Source organism: Phoca vitulina, unplaced genomic scaffold (assembly GCF_004348235.1).
Source record: "Phoca vitulina isolate PV1807 unplaced genomic scaffold, GSC_HSeal_1.0 scaffold11, whole genome shotgun sequence".
Lineage (NCBI taxonomy): Eukaryota > Metazoa > Chordata > Mammalia > Carnivora > Phocidae > Phoca > Phoca vitulina.
The window spans coordinates 28769663-28785978 of NW_022589714.1; the positions used below are offsets into that span (position 1 = coordinate 28769663).

General features: G+C 37.3%; 1 protein-coding gene across 2 annotated transcripts in view; it reads left to right on the forward strand.

The window, feature by feature from the left end:
• HMGCLL1 (3-hydroxymethyl-3-methylglutaryl-CoA lyase like 1) overlaps nt 1–15695 on the forward strand; it is a 195246-nt gene extending 179551 nt beyond the window's left edge. For both annotated transcript variants that reach the window (XM_032409625.1, XM_032409628.1), the window contains 2 exons: nt 10548–10673; nt 14301–15695. In XM_032409625.1, the coding sequence (XP_032265516.1) occupies nt 10548–10673; nt 14301–14402 (228 nt within the window). In that variant the 3' untranslated portion in view covers nt 14403–15695. The remainder of the gene's footprint in view (nt 1–10547; nt 10674–14300) is intronic.
• Nucleotides 15696–16316: the final 621 nt, after the last annotated feature.

The following is a 16316-nucleotide window of genomic DNA, read 5'->3' on the forward strand; positions in this document are numbered from 1 at the left end:
ACTGGTGTTTCTGAATAGCTCTGTTTGTAATTCTCATAACAGCTACCACACTCTACTCTACATTATTGTTCTCTGTATTTATGAATATCTTCCCCGCCAGGTCACTAACTTAATGATGTGTTAGTTACTATTCTTTGTTTCCAAGTAACAGTAGCCAACTCAAGCTACCTCAAGCAAAAAGGAGACTGTAATGAGGATACAGGGATGTCCCATGGAAACCTCTTAGAGAAGTATACACACAAATCAAGAGCAGAGATTTAGAGGTTTTTCCACCTGATCCTGCATCTCAGCTTACATCACTTACCAAATATGTAACATCATGCATGATCATATTAAATGTTCTGTGGCTCAGTTTTCTCACTTATAAAATGAAGATGATAATAATACCTACTTCCTACGATTATTGTATGGTTTAAGGCACCTGGCATAGCTCTAATTAAACGTTATTTCAAAAACAAAGGGAGGAAATGAAGCTGGACCTCAGAAAGATTGAGAAGCTGTCTGGAATTCAAGGGACATTTCTAATTCAATGATGCTTCCTTTTCCCTCTTACTGCAGACTCAATTTCTCTACTTCGCATTGCTCATGGAAAAAGTTGCTTGTCCATACCTCATATGCTCTACATCTCACCTTTTAGAAAGGTGGATTCTATCTTTGTTTCTGTTCTAAATTATGGGGGAGGAGACTGCGATTGATCCAATTTAGGTCCATCAGCTGCACTGAGGATTAATAAGGAGTCACTGAACAAACAAACAGGTTCCAGGAACCCGTTTTATGAGAAGGCAGTACGAAGAGAAGGAGGTTTAGGGAGCAAACAAAGTAGGTGGTGATCCACTGAACTGTTTCATTTATTTTAGTATCCTCCTTATGCAGTTCTGTGTTTCCAATTGAATTGTATCAAGTTCACTTATTACCATGTATGGTTATACTTGCTCGCAGGACTTGCTATTGCATTCATTGTTCTTTTAGGTACATTATTTGTTCCATTCTTGAAATAACTCATCATGTTCTGAGTGCTATGCTACATGCTGAGCCTATAATGGAGTGAGACAGAGGAAGGCTCTTGCCCTCATATAGTTTGTATATATTACCTGCTATTTTGACTCCCCTCCTCTTACCAAAATTTGGTCCTCCCACTATCCCAAGCACTCCTTGGTTTGTGAGTACTAATAACACTGTAACACCTAATTCTTATCAGGCGTGACTGTGCTCTCATTCTGTAACTTTTTTTTTTTTTACTTAATATTTACTTAATATTTAGCATAGCATATTTACACTATTACATAGGCCTCCCGCTAACATTAATTTGGAATTAGAAGTTATTTACCTCCTACCAGTGAAATTACAAAAACATGAAGGTCTAAATTCTAGATCCATCTCTAGAATAATGACCTCTGTGACTTCTGGTAGCCCCACTAGGAACTCCGGGACTTAGTTCCCTTTAAATCAATTAATCAATCATAGAGAAAATTGACTAAATTTTCTAGTTGTAAAAATCTGGGATTTACAGATTCTTATTAAAAAGTCACTTCCATATGTATAGGGACTTTTTTTTATTGTTTACATGGTGTTATTTATGGATCCATCCCCTTTCCTTCCTCTTCATTATGCATCCACCTCTGTGCACACATCCAAGAGTGGTTAAATGGAGGGTAGGGCTGGTCTAAGAGAAGCTAGTGTCAGGGAGCTAAAAAGGACTTAACTTGTTTCTGAACTCCCCGATTAACTCAATTACTGTGTTTCTTAGAGTATTGATCATTTATTTCTGTGAAGACCTCAGGGTCTGTGTTCCCTTAACATATCTCTGTACCTCTGTCCATCCTATCCTCTCACCCTACCTCAAAGGATAGTATTCTCCACTAATTTCTAGCTAAACTCCACGTTTCTGCCCTAATTCCAAACTCATCTACACTCTCTAAGGTTTTTTTCTCTGTGAATTTTCTCTCCTATGTGTGGTATCATTCTTTACTTCCATTTACTTACCTCTGTCCCTTAAGCCTTCCAAGTTACAGGTCTCAAATATCCTCCATATCTCCCCATTCATATACCCCCAATTATACCCTGGTTTTCTTCTTTATCACCACATGTCTTCTGTCTCTATACCCTTGACATATACTTGTTAAAGCCAACATTTGCTGTGTGTTATGTGCCATCCTATGTGATAAGTACTTTCCATGGAAGATCCCACTGAGTCCTCAACAAGCCCATGATTCAGTACTATTATATTCATCTTATAGCTGGTGGGACAGAGAAGTAACATCAACATCACACAGTTAACAAGTGGCAGAACAAGTTCAAATACAAGTCTCCCTAAACTGATTTTATAAGAACTAGGCTGTATGACCTCCATTTGTTTTTCAATTAATTCCCAGCTCTCCTAGTCTGGTCTCTGCTGAACCCATCAATATCAAAATTTGTCAATTTCATAAATACAGATTTTTCTCAGCTCTTACTTTCCTTATGTAGGTGAGGTATTCGTCACTGTGGTATAAGTATTTAAAGAAACTTTGGGGCACCTGGGTGGCCCAGTTGGTTAAGTGTATGACTCTTGATCTTGGCTCAGGTCATGATCTCAGGGTCATGAGATATAGCCCCACGTCAGACTCCACACTGAGTATGGAGCCTGCTTGAGATTTTTCCCTCTCCTTCTCTCCCTCCTCGCACTCTCTCTCCCTCTCAAAAGAAAAAAAAAAGTATTTAGAGAAACTTTCCCTACTCTGGCTTGTGACATTGGACCTCCTCCTGAACTCCTCGTGTCTTTCACTAACTCATCTTCTTTCTTTTACCGCCAAAAGATGAGTGTTAACTAAATACTAGGATTTGAATCTCTGATATTCTTATTCCTGTCAAGTTTCTTCAGAGAAAATGTGGAGTGAATCAAGATAATTTTTTAAATTTTAATTGCTCTAAAAGGTAACTGCCTAAAGCAAAAAAAGAACACCACTTCATGGGTATGTAAATGTATTATGGGTATATAAAAGTAAAGGTAGGGAAACTATAGCACAAAGGATGATTGGATGGAATTGAGAATATACTATTGTAAGGTCCTTCCCTATCTGTGGCATGAAGAGTTGAAGGTAGACTTATTAAAGTTTATATTGTAAACCATAGAGTACTAAAAAATTTAAAGAGGTAGAAATATTAAGTCAATAAAAGAGAAAATGGAATCATTAAAAAATGAACAAAAGATAGAAAAGAGGAAAAACAAAACAGATGGAATAGAAAATAGCTGGAAAAATGTAGATTTTAATCTATGCCATCAATTGGTATATTATTTCTAATTGGCTGATATAACTGCACACCCCAAAATGAATAACGGCTCAAACACATGGATGTTTGTTCCTCACTGAACAGGTTTTTGTCAGTGGCTCTCTCTCCTCCACATGGTAATTCATGGACCCAGGCTCTTCCCATTTCTTGGCTCACCATTCCCTAAGGCCTCATTGTCATCTGCATTTGACTATTGACAGAATTTCTGAAAATAAATATTCTAGAAATGGCCTGCATCACTTTGCTTGCACATCATTGGCTAACCTACAGTCACAGAACCACACCTAAATTAAAGGGCAATTTGGTTATGTCACCTAGCTGAATCTCAGAAGAAGAGGAAACAAATTTTTGCTGAAGAGCCAGCACTATCTGCCACAGATGAACAGGTAAATCAGGTTATTTTCAAATTTTATTATGCATAAAAGTCAACTTGGAGGCTGAAACAATGCAAATACTTTGACTTTACAAGAAAAAAAACTCAGTTTTGGGGTAGACAACAGAAATCTACCTTTTTAACCAGGACTTTAGGTAAACCTGATACTCAGGTGGTCCCATTTTGAGCAACACTGTGCAAGGCAAGATGGCATCACCATAGTGACTGGACCAGGATATACTGACACCTAAGAACCAGTTCTTTCCTAGAAGAACCAGAGTTTCTTTCCACTCAAGTGTGTTCTGGGGAGTAGCAGCTTCTGCATAATTTGGGAGGTGTTAGAAATGCAGAAGCTCACGTCCTACCTCAGACATCATAAATGCTTGTTCTTTTGTTTTGGGTTTCTTTTAGGTTTTACATATAAGTGAAATCATATGGCTTTTGTCTTTCTCTGTCCCATTTATTTCATTTAGTGTAACACCCTCTAGTCAGACATCGTAAGTGGAATCTTATGCTCATTCAAGTTTGAGGGGGACTGACTTAATTATTTTATGCCAGTAGGTTAGAGGGAATAGATGGTTACTGAAGAAGTGCAGTATAGGACCAACAGCCACTCAAGAACAGGCAGAAGTAGAGGATTCCTAGAGGAATCATCTCTAGAATTTGGACTGAAACCAAGAAATGAGAAAGGCCAGTATGGTTTAGGGGTATTGTTCTGGCAGAAGAAGGGGATGATGATGAAACAAGAGTACACATTACATGTGTGATATGTACTTATTAGGGAGGATAAAAAAATTCTTAGAAACACAAATGAATGATGCCAAGCACGGTCCTATCTTCCAGTTTCTTTTCTTTTTTAAAAAGATTTTATTTATTTGAGAGAGAGAGAGAGACAAAAGGAAAGCAGGGAGGGAGAGTGAGAGGGAGAAGCAGACTCCCTGCTGAGCGGAGAGCCCAATGTGGGACTTGATCCCAGGACCCTGGGATCATGACCTGAGCTGAAGGCAGACATTTAACCAACTGAGCCACCCAAGCACTCCTATCTTCCAGTTTCTTATCATCATTTTTCTATACCATTACATATTCATTGAAAATATTTAATGGTTTCATAATAGTCTAATATAATTTGTTAACTCTTTCCCTATTATTGGACATTTAACTTATGGCCTTTTTTTCCTATTACAAATCATGCTACAAAGAATATCTATTCTTGAACCATCAATCTATAACATTTCTAGCTATTTTCTTGGGCTAGCTTCCTAGGAAAAAACCCTTTGGACAATGATCATTTACTTTCTTGAAAGCCTCTTATTACTACATTGTGTAGAGACTTTTCAGAAAGTTGAAAAAAGCGTCTTAAGAAAATGAAGCCTTTTGATTTGTCAACATTCTCTTCCTAATTCACACCTTGCCTCCTGACGTTATTACATGGATTAAATGAAACCATGCAAAGTGTTTAGTCATGTGCCTGGCATACAGTATTAATGAAATGTTAACAATTAACATTTGACAGTAGCACACAGCTATTTGCATTCGTCCTCTGTCTTACACTGTTTGAAGCAGGAAATAGTGCTTATCTTCTTGGAGCCTCAGTCTTCTCATCGGTAAAATGGACATGGGTTACTATGCATTTCACCCTAACTTTGTGCGGCTTTATCATATATAAGGCCTAAGACACAGGATCTGTGACAAAATGAACATTCAATAAATGTTCACTAATAGTCTATTATTTTATTTTACTGAAATTGAGAATTCCCTTGTTATCTGTTTATCCGTTTCCTTACCCCCCCTTCTATGAACACAGTCCCATTTCTATCTCCATTTGAAATATACTAAATGAAGGTAAGAATATAATCTATCTCATTATGTGTAGTAAGGCAAAGAAGAATGAAGCATGTAGGAAAACCTTTTCAAAGAGGAGGGAGGTTATATGAAAGTGTCACCACTAGCTTAGTTATCCCCCAACAGCAATATATATGCCTATCATCATTTACATACCAATTTTGGTATGTACTTCACTTAATTAAAACACTGGGCTTAAGTCATGTATGCTAACTGTTCATTATCTGTGATTTACATGTTACATTCACAGTACACATGAATGCAAACAGTGTTATTTCTCAGGTGGTATCATAACTCAGTATATAGTAACCCTTTAGAATGCTGGTTGAGAAGTAGCTCAAGGCAAGCTCTGGGCTTATTGGCAAGAGTGCCCTGCTCCATTAGTGTTATCTGGTCTGATCACTGGGATACAAGTAGCACCTTATGCTTGGATAATTGCAATCCTCTGTTGGAGGGTACATTGGCTTAGGAATGGCTGAGGAGATAGCTATTTAAAAAAGGAGTACATTTTTAATATTTATCCCGCATGAACATTTATCTCTCCCCACCCAAGTAACTTAAATCCAAAAATGGGTAACTTACACCATCAGAAACATCTCATTTTAAATTAAATCTAACACAACAGATTTTTTAAAGAAAAAGTTGATCTTAGAGGGTAAAGATGTCATTTCAAAAATTAACATATCAAAATTGTACATGTTCCTTAAGATTTTAGTATCCCCAATACCTAAAATTTGAGATTTCACTAAATATTTTTAAATCATGAAGATATAGGACATTATAAGCTTTGCAAAAAGATTTGACTCCTCTTAAGGATTTCTTATTTTATTTGGGAAATAAGTTCTTACAGCACTAAGAAAAAGTCAAGATGTACTTTTCGTTAGCATATCAGCATGGTCAGGGCATCTAAGCACTACACAAAATTAATACTCCTAAGACTGTAGCACAGAATGATGTGCTCATGGTTTATCTACAATTTACCATTTTCCAGAAAAAGTGGCTACTAATATTTTATTCATTTTTCTCAGCACCTAAGTCCAAGCACATAAGTGTAGAGCTCAAGCAGACAGAGCGCACGTAATTAAACTCAAGTTTATCATTTCCTGGTTACTGGATTAATAGCTTTAATCATGAGCTTGGAGGAAGGTGGGAGCCAAGGACACCTCAACCCTTTGAGTTCTGGGTTTTAGTTTAGGGAGGACTACTAGTTCCCTTAGCTCTGAGGAAAATGGTTCCTAGCTTGATAATAGTATGCTACTTCTCTGTGACAAAATATGTAATTTTAATTTCTAATGCTGAACTCCATGAGCTACAGTACTTTGTATGGATTCCAACTGCTGGCACAAAGAATGTACTTCATAAACATGTTCAAGTCAAAGGAAGACTACAAACTGTGGTTCAGTATATTTTTTACTATTCTATACCATTAGTGAAAGTTCCTCATTATATTATAAAAATATTTTTTTTCAAAAGTGATTTATTTACATGTTTGTCATGTTGGGAGGCTGGAACACAGTGGGGTTGTAAATGCTCGACTTTAAATGGATGGATTTTGAAGCTACATTGCCACCTTGTGGTTTCTCATCTAAAGATGTACTTTCCCTCAAAACAAATGCTTTGTTTTTCAATCTATGGTGCAAAAACCTGCTCATGTTTGAGTGTGAGGACACGTACACACACACACACACACGGAACACACATGTGTGCACACACACCCATACCCATAGGAATGTGAAAGCCTGAAAATAGTGGTTTGTGTTTGGAGACATGGGAAAGAGAGTATCTACAAATCATCTTTTAATGAAGACAATCTCTTGTATGATAAAAATCATCTAAGATCCCATCTATTATCTTCAAATACATGGTATTATTTCAGTAAGTACAAAAATTGTCCCTCTATTCACCGTCAAGAATAAATGTAGAAAATAAATGTTTTTCTTCCTACTCTGTCAAGAACTTGTTTACATCATAGTATGTATCATTTCCAATGGAATAGGGAAGTAGATGTAAAGAAAATATACATAGTAAAACAAAATTTTCATAGTTGCAAAGTTTCAAGGCAGCTTGTTTATTTTTTTAAAGATTTATTTATTTTAGGGAGAGAGAGCGTGAGCAAAAGCAAGCAAGCTCATATGAGGGGGAAAGAAGGGAGGACAGAGAGAAAGGGAGAGAGAGAATCTCAAGAAGACTCCCCACTGAGCATGGAGCCCTAAGATCCTACAACCCTGAGATCATGACCTAAGCCAAAACCAAGTCAGACGCCTGACCAATTGCGCCACCTAGGCGCTCCTAAAGCAGCTTATTTAAGAATTAGATCATAGCTTAGTATATGGATAACATTATCCATTAAGATTTATTTCTAGGGAGTAGAATTGAACATTTAATAGAGGTCAGAATTTAGGAGATACTGCATAAAAAGTGCTTTTAAAGTAGTACCATGATTTTTTTTTTTAAAAAGAGAATTCAGAAGAGAATATTAAAACATTAATATCTTTATGTTCTCCTTCACAGGTAATATATACTTTAACAAACTCTTCAAATTTGCTTTAAAGCCACATAGTACATAGAATTGATTCAATTAACTTGGGAATAGAGCTTACGGATAGAAAATCCCCAGGTCTACAGCTCTTCAGATTCTAGGAAATAGGGAAAGGCCATTTTCCAGGTAACCTTTCACTCAGATCATGTCTTATTTAAAGATTTTGTATGCAGATTAACCCTGCAGTCTCACACCCTAGAAAGATCACTTAGTTGCAAAATAATGATGTTAATCAAGAAAATGAGCCTTGGATTCATTTATGTTCATTCTCTTTTACATAATGTTCTACCACAGGCGAAAGTTTACAGAAACCTTTTTTTTTAATACTTTATATATAATTAGCATTCATTGTGAAAGAATTGGAAAATAAAGACAAACAAAATTAAAATAAATTACCTGTAATCATACCACCCAGTGATCACCTCTGTTAACTGTTTTGGTATCATCCAAAAAAATTTTCTTTTAAACCTTGTAGGCTTTGGGTAGGTATCTGAAGTCTCAAGGTGAAATCTAGCAGAATGGTTCAAAAAACACAGTCCCTTTGTTATGACAAAAAGACACAGGAACCAACTGAAAGAGCTGCTAAAAACCAAATCTTAAACAACCTGATCCACAAAATATATAATATTGGATTCTAAACCAAACTGAAAAAAAAAAAATACCTTGAGTGCCTACTGATAAAAAACAATGTTTGAATAAATCGAGGAGAATATACAAATCTCCCAAATGGGAGAATTCCAAGTGATTTCTGTAGATACTCTCTACCTCTAAGTGTGAGGTGCACATAGTGACTTTTCTCCAGAGAGTACGGTCAGGAAAGTGGGGAGCAGAGGCTTCCTTACTGCAGAACCCTGACAAACACTACCTCAGCCAGGTGATCAAGGTGCTTATCAGTCATCAATCTTGTTGACAGTGTGTACCCTTAATACGATGTATTGAGAATGGCATTTCACCTCTGTGGTCTTCCTCGAAATATTTCAGAATTCTAGTCTAGCCATTAGAAAAACATTGGACAAATCCAAACTGAAGGACAGACAAGAACATTAAGTTCAAAATAAGGAAATCGGAATCATGTGTGGACATTAATACCATATCGATTATGGTCCATCAGCTGTGACAGAGTTACCATAATCATGTAAGATAATGTAACAGTATGGGAAACTAGGTGCCTTATATATGGGAATGCTCTGTTCTTCACCAGCTTTCCGAAGATCTGAAGCTTTTCTAAAATAAAAAGTTAATCAAAAAGAAAAACAAAAGGAAGTGTGATCCCCAGATTGGCAGCAAGAGCAGCATCCGTGATCTTGTGAAAAGCTCAGATTCTCAAGTCTGAGCCCAGGTCTTGTAAGGCTGACTCTGGAGATGTAGCCACAGTGTATGGTTCTGATCCTGGGAATGCGAATGGCTGACCTAACGTGCTGCCCAAGATCTCTGCTTTTAGGGGCTTCTCATTTTAGCAGAAGTCATGTTACTTTTTCTCTTTAATATCCAGGAGTTGAATAATCAGATTATGCCTCTTGGTAGCTTCTGATCATCCAACTGTCGCCTTTTACAAGGTATGACATGCCTGCCTCTCTTCTCCAGTCTTCTCCAATCCTCTGATCTTCAGGGTTCCTTTCAGACCCCACTGTAATCATGTCTTCAAGGACATCTCCAGCACACACATATCCCCTACCTCTGATATCCCCACATACATGACCTGTACCAATTTGCTTGTTTCCAGAAACCATAAATTCCAGTGTGAACTCTCTGGAGACAGACGTGACCTTGGGCAAATTTTGTGATCCTGCTATACTTGAGTTTCTTCATCTGTGATTTGGGGATGATAGAAGGATATCTACCTCATGGGGTTTGGGGGAAGATTATGGGTTACTATTCATAAGGTGTTAGGAATAATATCCAGCACTTAATGAGGACTCAGTAAATGTGAGATGGTGCTATTGTTACTAGTGGAAGTCTTGCCTCCCAAATAGCTCTTCATTTCTCCCAAAGAAGCCCGGCTGGGTACGCAAAATAATGGCTCAGTAAAGATCAAGTGAATTGAATGGGTGAATTGAGCCTAAAACATCCTATTTCAAACAGTGACCCTACCACTACCACCAGTCTTCTAAGGCACCTTGACTCTGAGTTGCGGTGTTGGAAGTATTTTGTGTTTACATAATAGTATTAGGATCAAACTAGAGAATTGGTTGGAGAATCTATACAATCTGGGAATGAATTCATCTTACTTCAAGCTTCACCCCCTACAGTCATGTGATTATCAATGAATAACACCATTTTATTTTGATCTAAGATTATTCTACTTCCTGAGATCCTTCGAGTTTCTGTTAGCCTAAAATACAAGATTAGGTAGAAAAGAAATCAGCACCCCTGGGACTGTTCTAGCAGCAGGTGAGTAAGTGAGTATGTTTGGATAACGGGTTTAGATTTTGCTTATTTGCTCTTTGGAACAGGTTAAATAGAAATTCAACAATTTACATGCCATAAATAGACAAACCCTGAGTGTTCTGGTTTGTTTTCCAGATGGGGATTAACGTGGTGGACTCGGCAGTATCCGGATTAGGTGGCTGCCCTTATGCAAAAGGTGCTTCTGGAAATGTAGCCACTGAGGATTTGATATATATGCTTAATGGCTTGGGGCTCAACACAGTAAGTCATTTAACATATTTTAATATTCATGCCTTTCAGATACAAATGGGAATGTGTCTCAGATTTGGGAAGCAATTTTAAGGTCAAAGTTTTACTACACTTTTGCTGTCTGCTAAAATGCACAGTGGGGAAAATACAATAAAAACTCTTTAGGGGACTTTATAAAGTAACTTACTGCTGTAGCCCCATCACCAATAACGCTACCATTTCACATTTTTATAGTGCTTCATGACCTCCAAAGTACTTTTTCATGTATCATCTCATTTGATTTCACACACTGTGAGTGAGAGTCTGTGTCTTTGCATTAGGATTGTTGTTTCTGCGCTTTTGTTTTGGATGGAGGTTTTCCTAGGAGGAAACAGAGAACTTGATTTTCTCGCAGTGACAACTTGGGCTTCTGAAAAAGAGCCCAGGGCACTATTGGAATGATCAAGAAAGAGGAGAGCTTAATACTACTTAGTACGTGAGACCCTGGACAGCAAGAATTGTCTCTTTAAAAAAGTTCCTGAAAAGTCACATCCTCTATAGTAACCACCTAAATTAGCACTTTGTTTTGCCACATGTTCATTAACATTGCTTATTAGTCTGTAAGGCAGATTTTTTTGGAGGAGAGGAGGGCAAAAATATAAAAGAAAAAAGTTCACAGATGATTAGAAGTTCAAAATGTTTTCTGAGATGTAAAAGCCTCATCTGGATTACAACATGGAATTTTACCTCTCTCCCCCCCCATCTTCTCTCTCTCACTTCACTCTACTTACATGACAGCTCCTGCGGTACCACTTGCCTGTAGTTCCCATTTCCACACCATTTTATTTCTCACCTCTACTCCTGGCTCTTGCTTCCATCACCACTAAGATGGCCTTATTCCCCATCCTTGATTTCACCTGGAGACTGAGCTGCGCCCATCCCCAAAAGTCTTCTAGTGTCTCCCTGCCTAACCTCATATTGTTGGGTTCCTCCCTTAGGACTTCCATGCCAACCTGCGTGCTTCTACCTCTAAACCTACCCTGAGGTTGTATCAGGATCTTATTTCTGTGTCTAGCTTCCCCTGCAGCCAGTGAGAAATTATTACAGCTATGCTCATTACATAGAAATGCTCAATCACATTCACTAGGAGATGGGTATCTCTTGGGATAAACACCAAAAGCTATTGCCCATCTTTCCTGGTTAGGAGTACCTATTATTTCATTTACAGTAGCTTAATCATTTCTGGTAGAAATGTATGGCCATGATAAAAACTGAGGCAAATTAGATTCTTTCTTGGAGATTTAGATGACTGAATTGAACCCAGCTGATGTTATCATGCATCTTATGTATCAGGTCATGTTCTAGAACTTGAGGGCTGAAATGCAAATAAACCATGGCTTCATTCCTAAGCATTCAAAATTTAAGGAGAGAATTGTTACATGGGGTAGGAGCTACAATTCAACCACCTACCTAGGCTAAAAAGCCAAGATTCTCTGTAGGATCTAGTGTTACTATGGTTCCCATGCCATATCACTTACCAAGAGTCACTAATTTGACTTATATTTTGGTTGTTTGTTCTTTAATATCCTTGCTATAGCTATGTCAGCATAATTCCTTAGCTCTTTCCTGGGTATTCATCCTCCACACTGGTGTGCAGACTTCTGACTTGCCTTTAAATTCATCTTCCATGCTATCACCAGAGAATTTCATCCAAAATACAAATATGAATATGCCTTGTTTCCGCTTGAGCTCTCATCAGTGGATTCTCATTTCCTGTAAAGCAAAGCTGTGTTCTTGTACCCAATATGGCCTCTTCATGCCTTTTCAGGTCATCTCTGCCCATCATTCTACATACACAGCATGGCATTTTTTTAGAAGTTTTGGACTGTTCTTCTGGCTGCACTGCCCCCTCTGTCCTCTTTCTCAATGACTCACACTCCCCAAGTAAGACTCGGGTCAGAATGTACCCTTCCTCACACCCTTTCCTCACACACTCCTCTCTACTTTCTTTTCCCCAATGGGTTTACTGCCCCACCCTCGCCCTCATAATCACCTGAGCATATCTCTATTAGTGACTTTAATTATAATACAGGACCCCTCTCAACAGGGGTCCATATTGCCTGCTTGACGCTAAACAGCCTGAGGACAGAAACCTTATTTTACATGAGGTTCTTGAAAACCCAGAACATATCATAGTACATGAGACATATTTAAGCACCTGACAAATGATTCAATAATAAAGGCAATATTATTTTATAATGATATCTGTTAGGTAAAATGATAGAGAAAGGCCAAAATGAATTTTTTTGTGTAAAATGTCAGCAAATCCCAGTACATACTTATTATCAATGGAATTCTTGCAAAGCAAAGAACACTGGTGACTAAGATCTTTCTATAATCCCTTGCTGGGTGTAATTCAAAAGTGATAGACACATGTAGCTAGTTATTCATAAAACTTAAATAGCACTCCATTTAGGATGTCAAATAAAATGTGCCTAACATATTCTACCTAAAGCCATTCCCAGGACAAGACAATCTCAAACCAAAGCAAATGTTGATAACCGAAGAACAACTTTATAGCAAAAAGACAAAGAGAATCATTTATAAGTATCATTTTACAGAATAATTTTCTTGATCATTCTTAAAAAGAGAGAAGTAAACTACAAAGGAAACATTGCTCTAAAAGTTTCTAGAGAGAATTGACTGTATTAAAACGATGATCTCATGATCACTGTTATGAAAAGGTCCTATATTTATATTTGTCTCTCTTAAGAAAATGACAGACTTACATAAATATTAAGAACTACTTAATAGCAAGGAAGCCTGAGTCTGTTCAATTTTAAGTCCACATTGTTTCTAGTCCATGTTAAGACATAGGAGTTTATGAAATGCTACCTGAGGGCAAATCTCTGGGTAATCCACCTAATGCTCTACCTCCCCTATAGTGACAGATGAGGTGCTGGGTGGAGACCTTGATGGGGATCTTTTGTTACACCAAGCCCAAGAAATGAGGAGCATGCCCTGAACTTGGCCTTCATACCCAACCACCTACCTGTCATTCATGGATTTACCTAAGCCTTTGTTGATCCTGTTTATGCTTTCAAACAGTACAGCTTCTCAGGAAAACAAGTTCCAGATGTGTACTAAATACTACTTCATTTTATTTGACCTATAACTACTTCCTTCAATATCATACTGATAGTGTTTCTGAGTATCGTTAAAATTATATAGTTACTTTTCCTGTATTGCTCATACGTTTATCAAGTTGTTTGTTTATATAGTAAAAAGGTTTTTTCTTAAGTCCTTATCTATGAACTCCTCCAAACCATACTAATTTTAACTGCCCTCCACTGGTGTTTTGTAGATTGTTCCTAGTTCTGTTATTGTCTTGCCTAGAATTTAGATACTACCCTGAATTACACTGAGTTTTTTCAGGGATAGATAGCCTATACTTTTATATGAGTCAGATTCAAGATATGCTTTAATAAAACAAAAATCCAAAATGCTGATTATGTGATTCATGAAGAAGACAAATGTTACTCTCAAATCAACAATGAGTAACATTTTGTTAAGTAATTTCAAATTGTTAATTAACTACTAATAAAATGAAATCTGTTTTGTCTTCTTTCTCCCTAATCCACCCCTTCTTTCCCTTAACAGGGTGTGAATCTTTACAAAGTGATGGAAGCTGGTGACTTTATTTGCAAAGCTGTGAATAAAACCACAAACTCTAAAGTAGCACAAGCCTCCTTCAATGCTTGACTTGAATGAACTTGTGACTCAAGGCTGGGAAGATCCATTTCAGCTACAGATACTTATCTGAAATTCATTACTGTCAACTTGTTCTGAAATGTGAAGTGATAGACAAGAGTGGGAAAATATAATTTTAAAGAGTATTACCGGATAGATTACAAAATCAGTGGAAAGCAATACCAATCATTGGTAAATTGCAAGCTGAAACTAAATAATATGATTTGTAGACATGCTTTTGAACTTGGAGAAAAGTCTACTCTTTTGCTCTTATAGAAATAACTTTTTAATTTAGTAGATGTGAAAATTGACTTCAGATTTCCCTAAGTATCAAATGCTGTGTTAATACTTAATCAAGCTGGCTTAGCACAGTATACATATTGTCAGTAGTTTATGAGCTCCTGCATAGTGTGCAAAGTGTGTGGCCTTGATATTATGCATTATGCCTCTGCATCTCAACTTTCCATTTGCCAAGTCAGTTAAGTTATGGCCCAAGCGCCAAATCTCCATCTGACCGTACATAATTTTTAGCAATAGAACTTTTATATTTCTATATAGCTAACATCTGTTAACTATTTCAATGACTTTATCTTGTTCCAAGAGGCTGTGGTCAATGGCAAGATGCCATATCCTGGAAACATTATGACCTCCCATGTTTGTTATATGCATCCAGTTTACCATATTTTCTCTTTCATCAATTTTGGTAAAAACCAGGATGGTGTTACTCAACTATTGAAAAATATAAGGTCCGACTTTCATCTCAATGTTTCAGTTGCAATGCTAAGAATAGATTGATACATATATTATAATCCACTTTGCTAATTCTCAGATCACACCCAAATTGCCAAAGGAAAGGTCACTGTGATCCTAAGAATATTAAGGCAGTTTTTAATTCATGGAAAACAAAAAACAAAAACAAAAACAAAACTGTTTTCCATTGATTCAGGGTACTTTGATTAAATCACATTTTTTTGGTTGATTTCATGGTTATTTTTAACATTGAAATGACTGAAATTTTATCTCTTGTAATAGAAAGCATTGCCAGAAATAACAAAAAGTAATATATCAAAGTTGAGAAGAGGAGCAGGAAGACTATGTTAAGAAAAAACATTTCTGTAACCTAGGCAAATCATATGGGGACAGAATTATTAAATGCAGGTCTGTACCATCAGTTCTATTATTTATGTAGACTTCTCTAGTAATACTTAGTGATCTTATCTTTGAATAAATTTGAATATAACTTGAAATATGAGGATCATTGTGGACTGTCTATTAAATATTCATCACAACTATTGAAATAAAAAGAAATTCAAGAAAACATGAGAAGTACTGATTACAACTCAGTTAACTTTAAAGATATTCATAGTGGGCGCCTGGGTGGCTCAGTTGGTTGGGCGACTGCCTTCGGCTCAGGTCATGATCCTGGAGTCCCTGGATCGAGTCCCACATCGGGCTCCCTGCTCTGCAGGGAGTCTGCTCCTCCCTCTGACCCTCCCCCCTCTCATGTGCTCTCTCTCTCATTCTCTCTCTCTCAAATAAATAAATAAAATCTTTAAAAAAAAAAATAAAGATATTCATAGTAAGAATCACGAGGGAAGCATATTGGTAATTGACAAAACCACACTAAATTCCCACAGAAGAGGCTAACTCATCAGGTTGTGATGGGTGTTGGAGCAGGAGCTTGTTATCCTGAGTCCTGAGTAAATCTTTGCATTTGGATTCGTGTTGGCAGGGGGGCAGTGCAGGGAGCAAACAAAATCACAGCTCTTCATGGATCTACCTGTTATATCTCCCTGTGGGTCTTTCTTCAAGAATCAGCCCTGTGCACTGGGGCAGTAATGGGATACCTGCCCTAGTGTGCATAGTAGGATATGTACCCCATCTTCTGAGGCAACTAGGTTTTCCTCTCTTATGGAACTGTGAGGT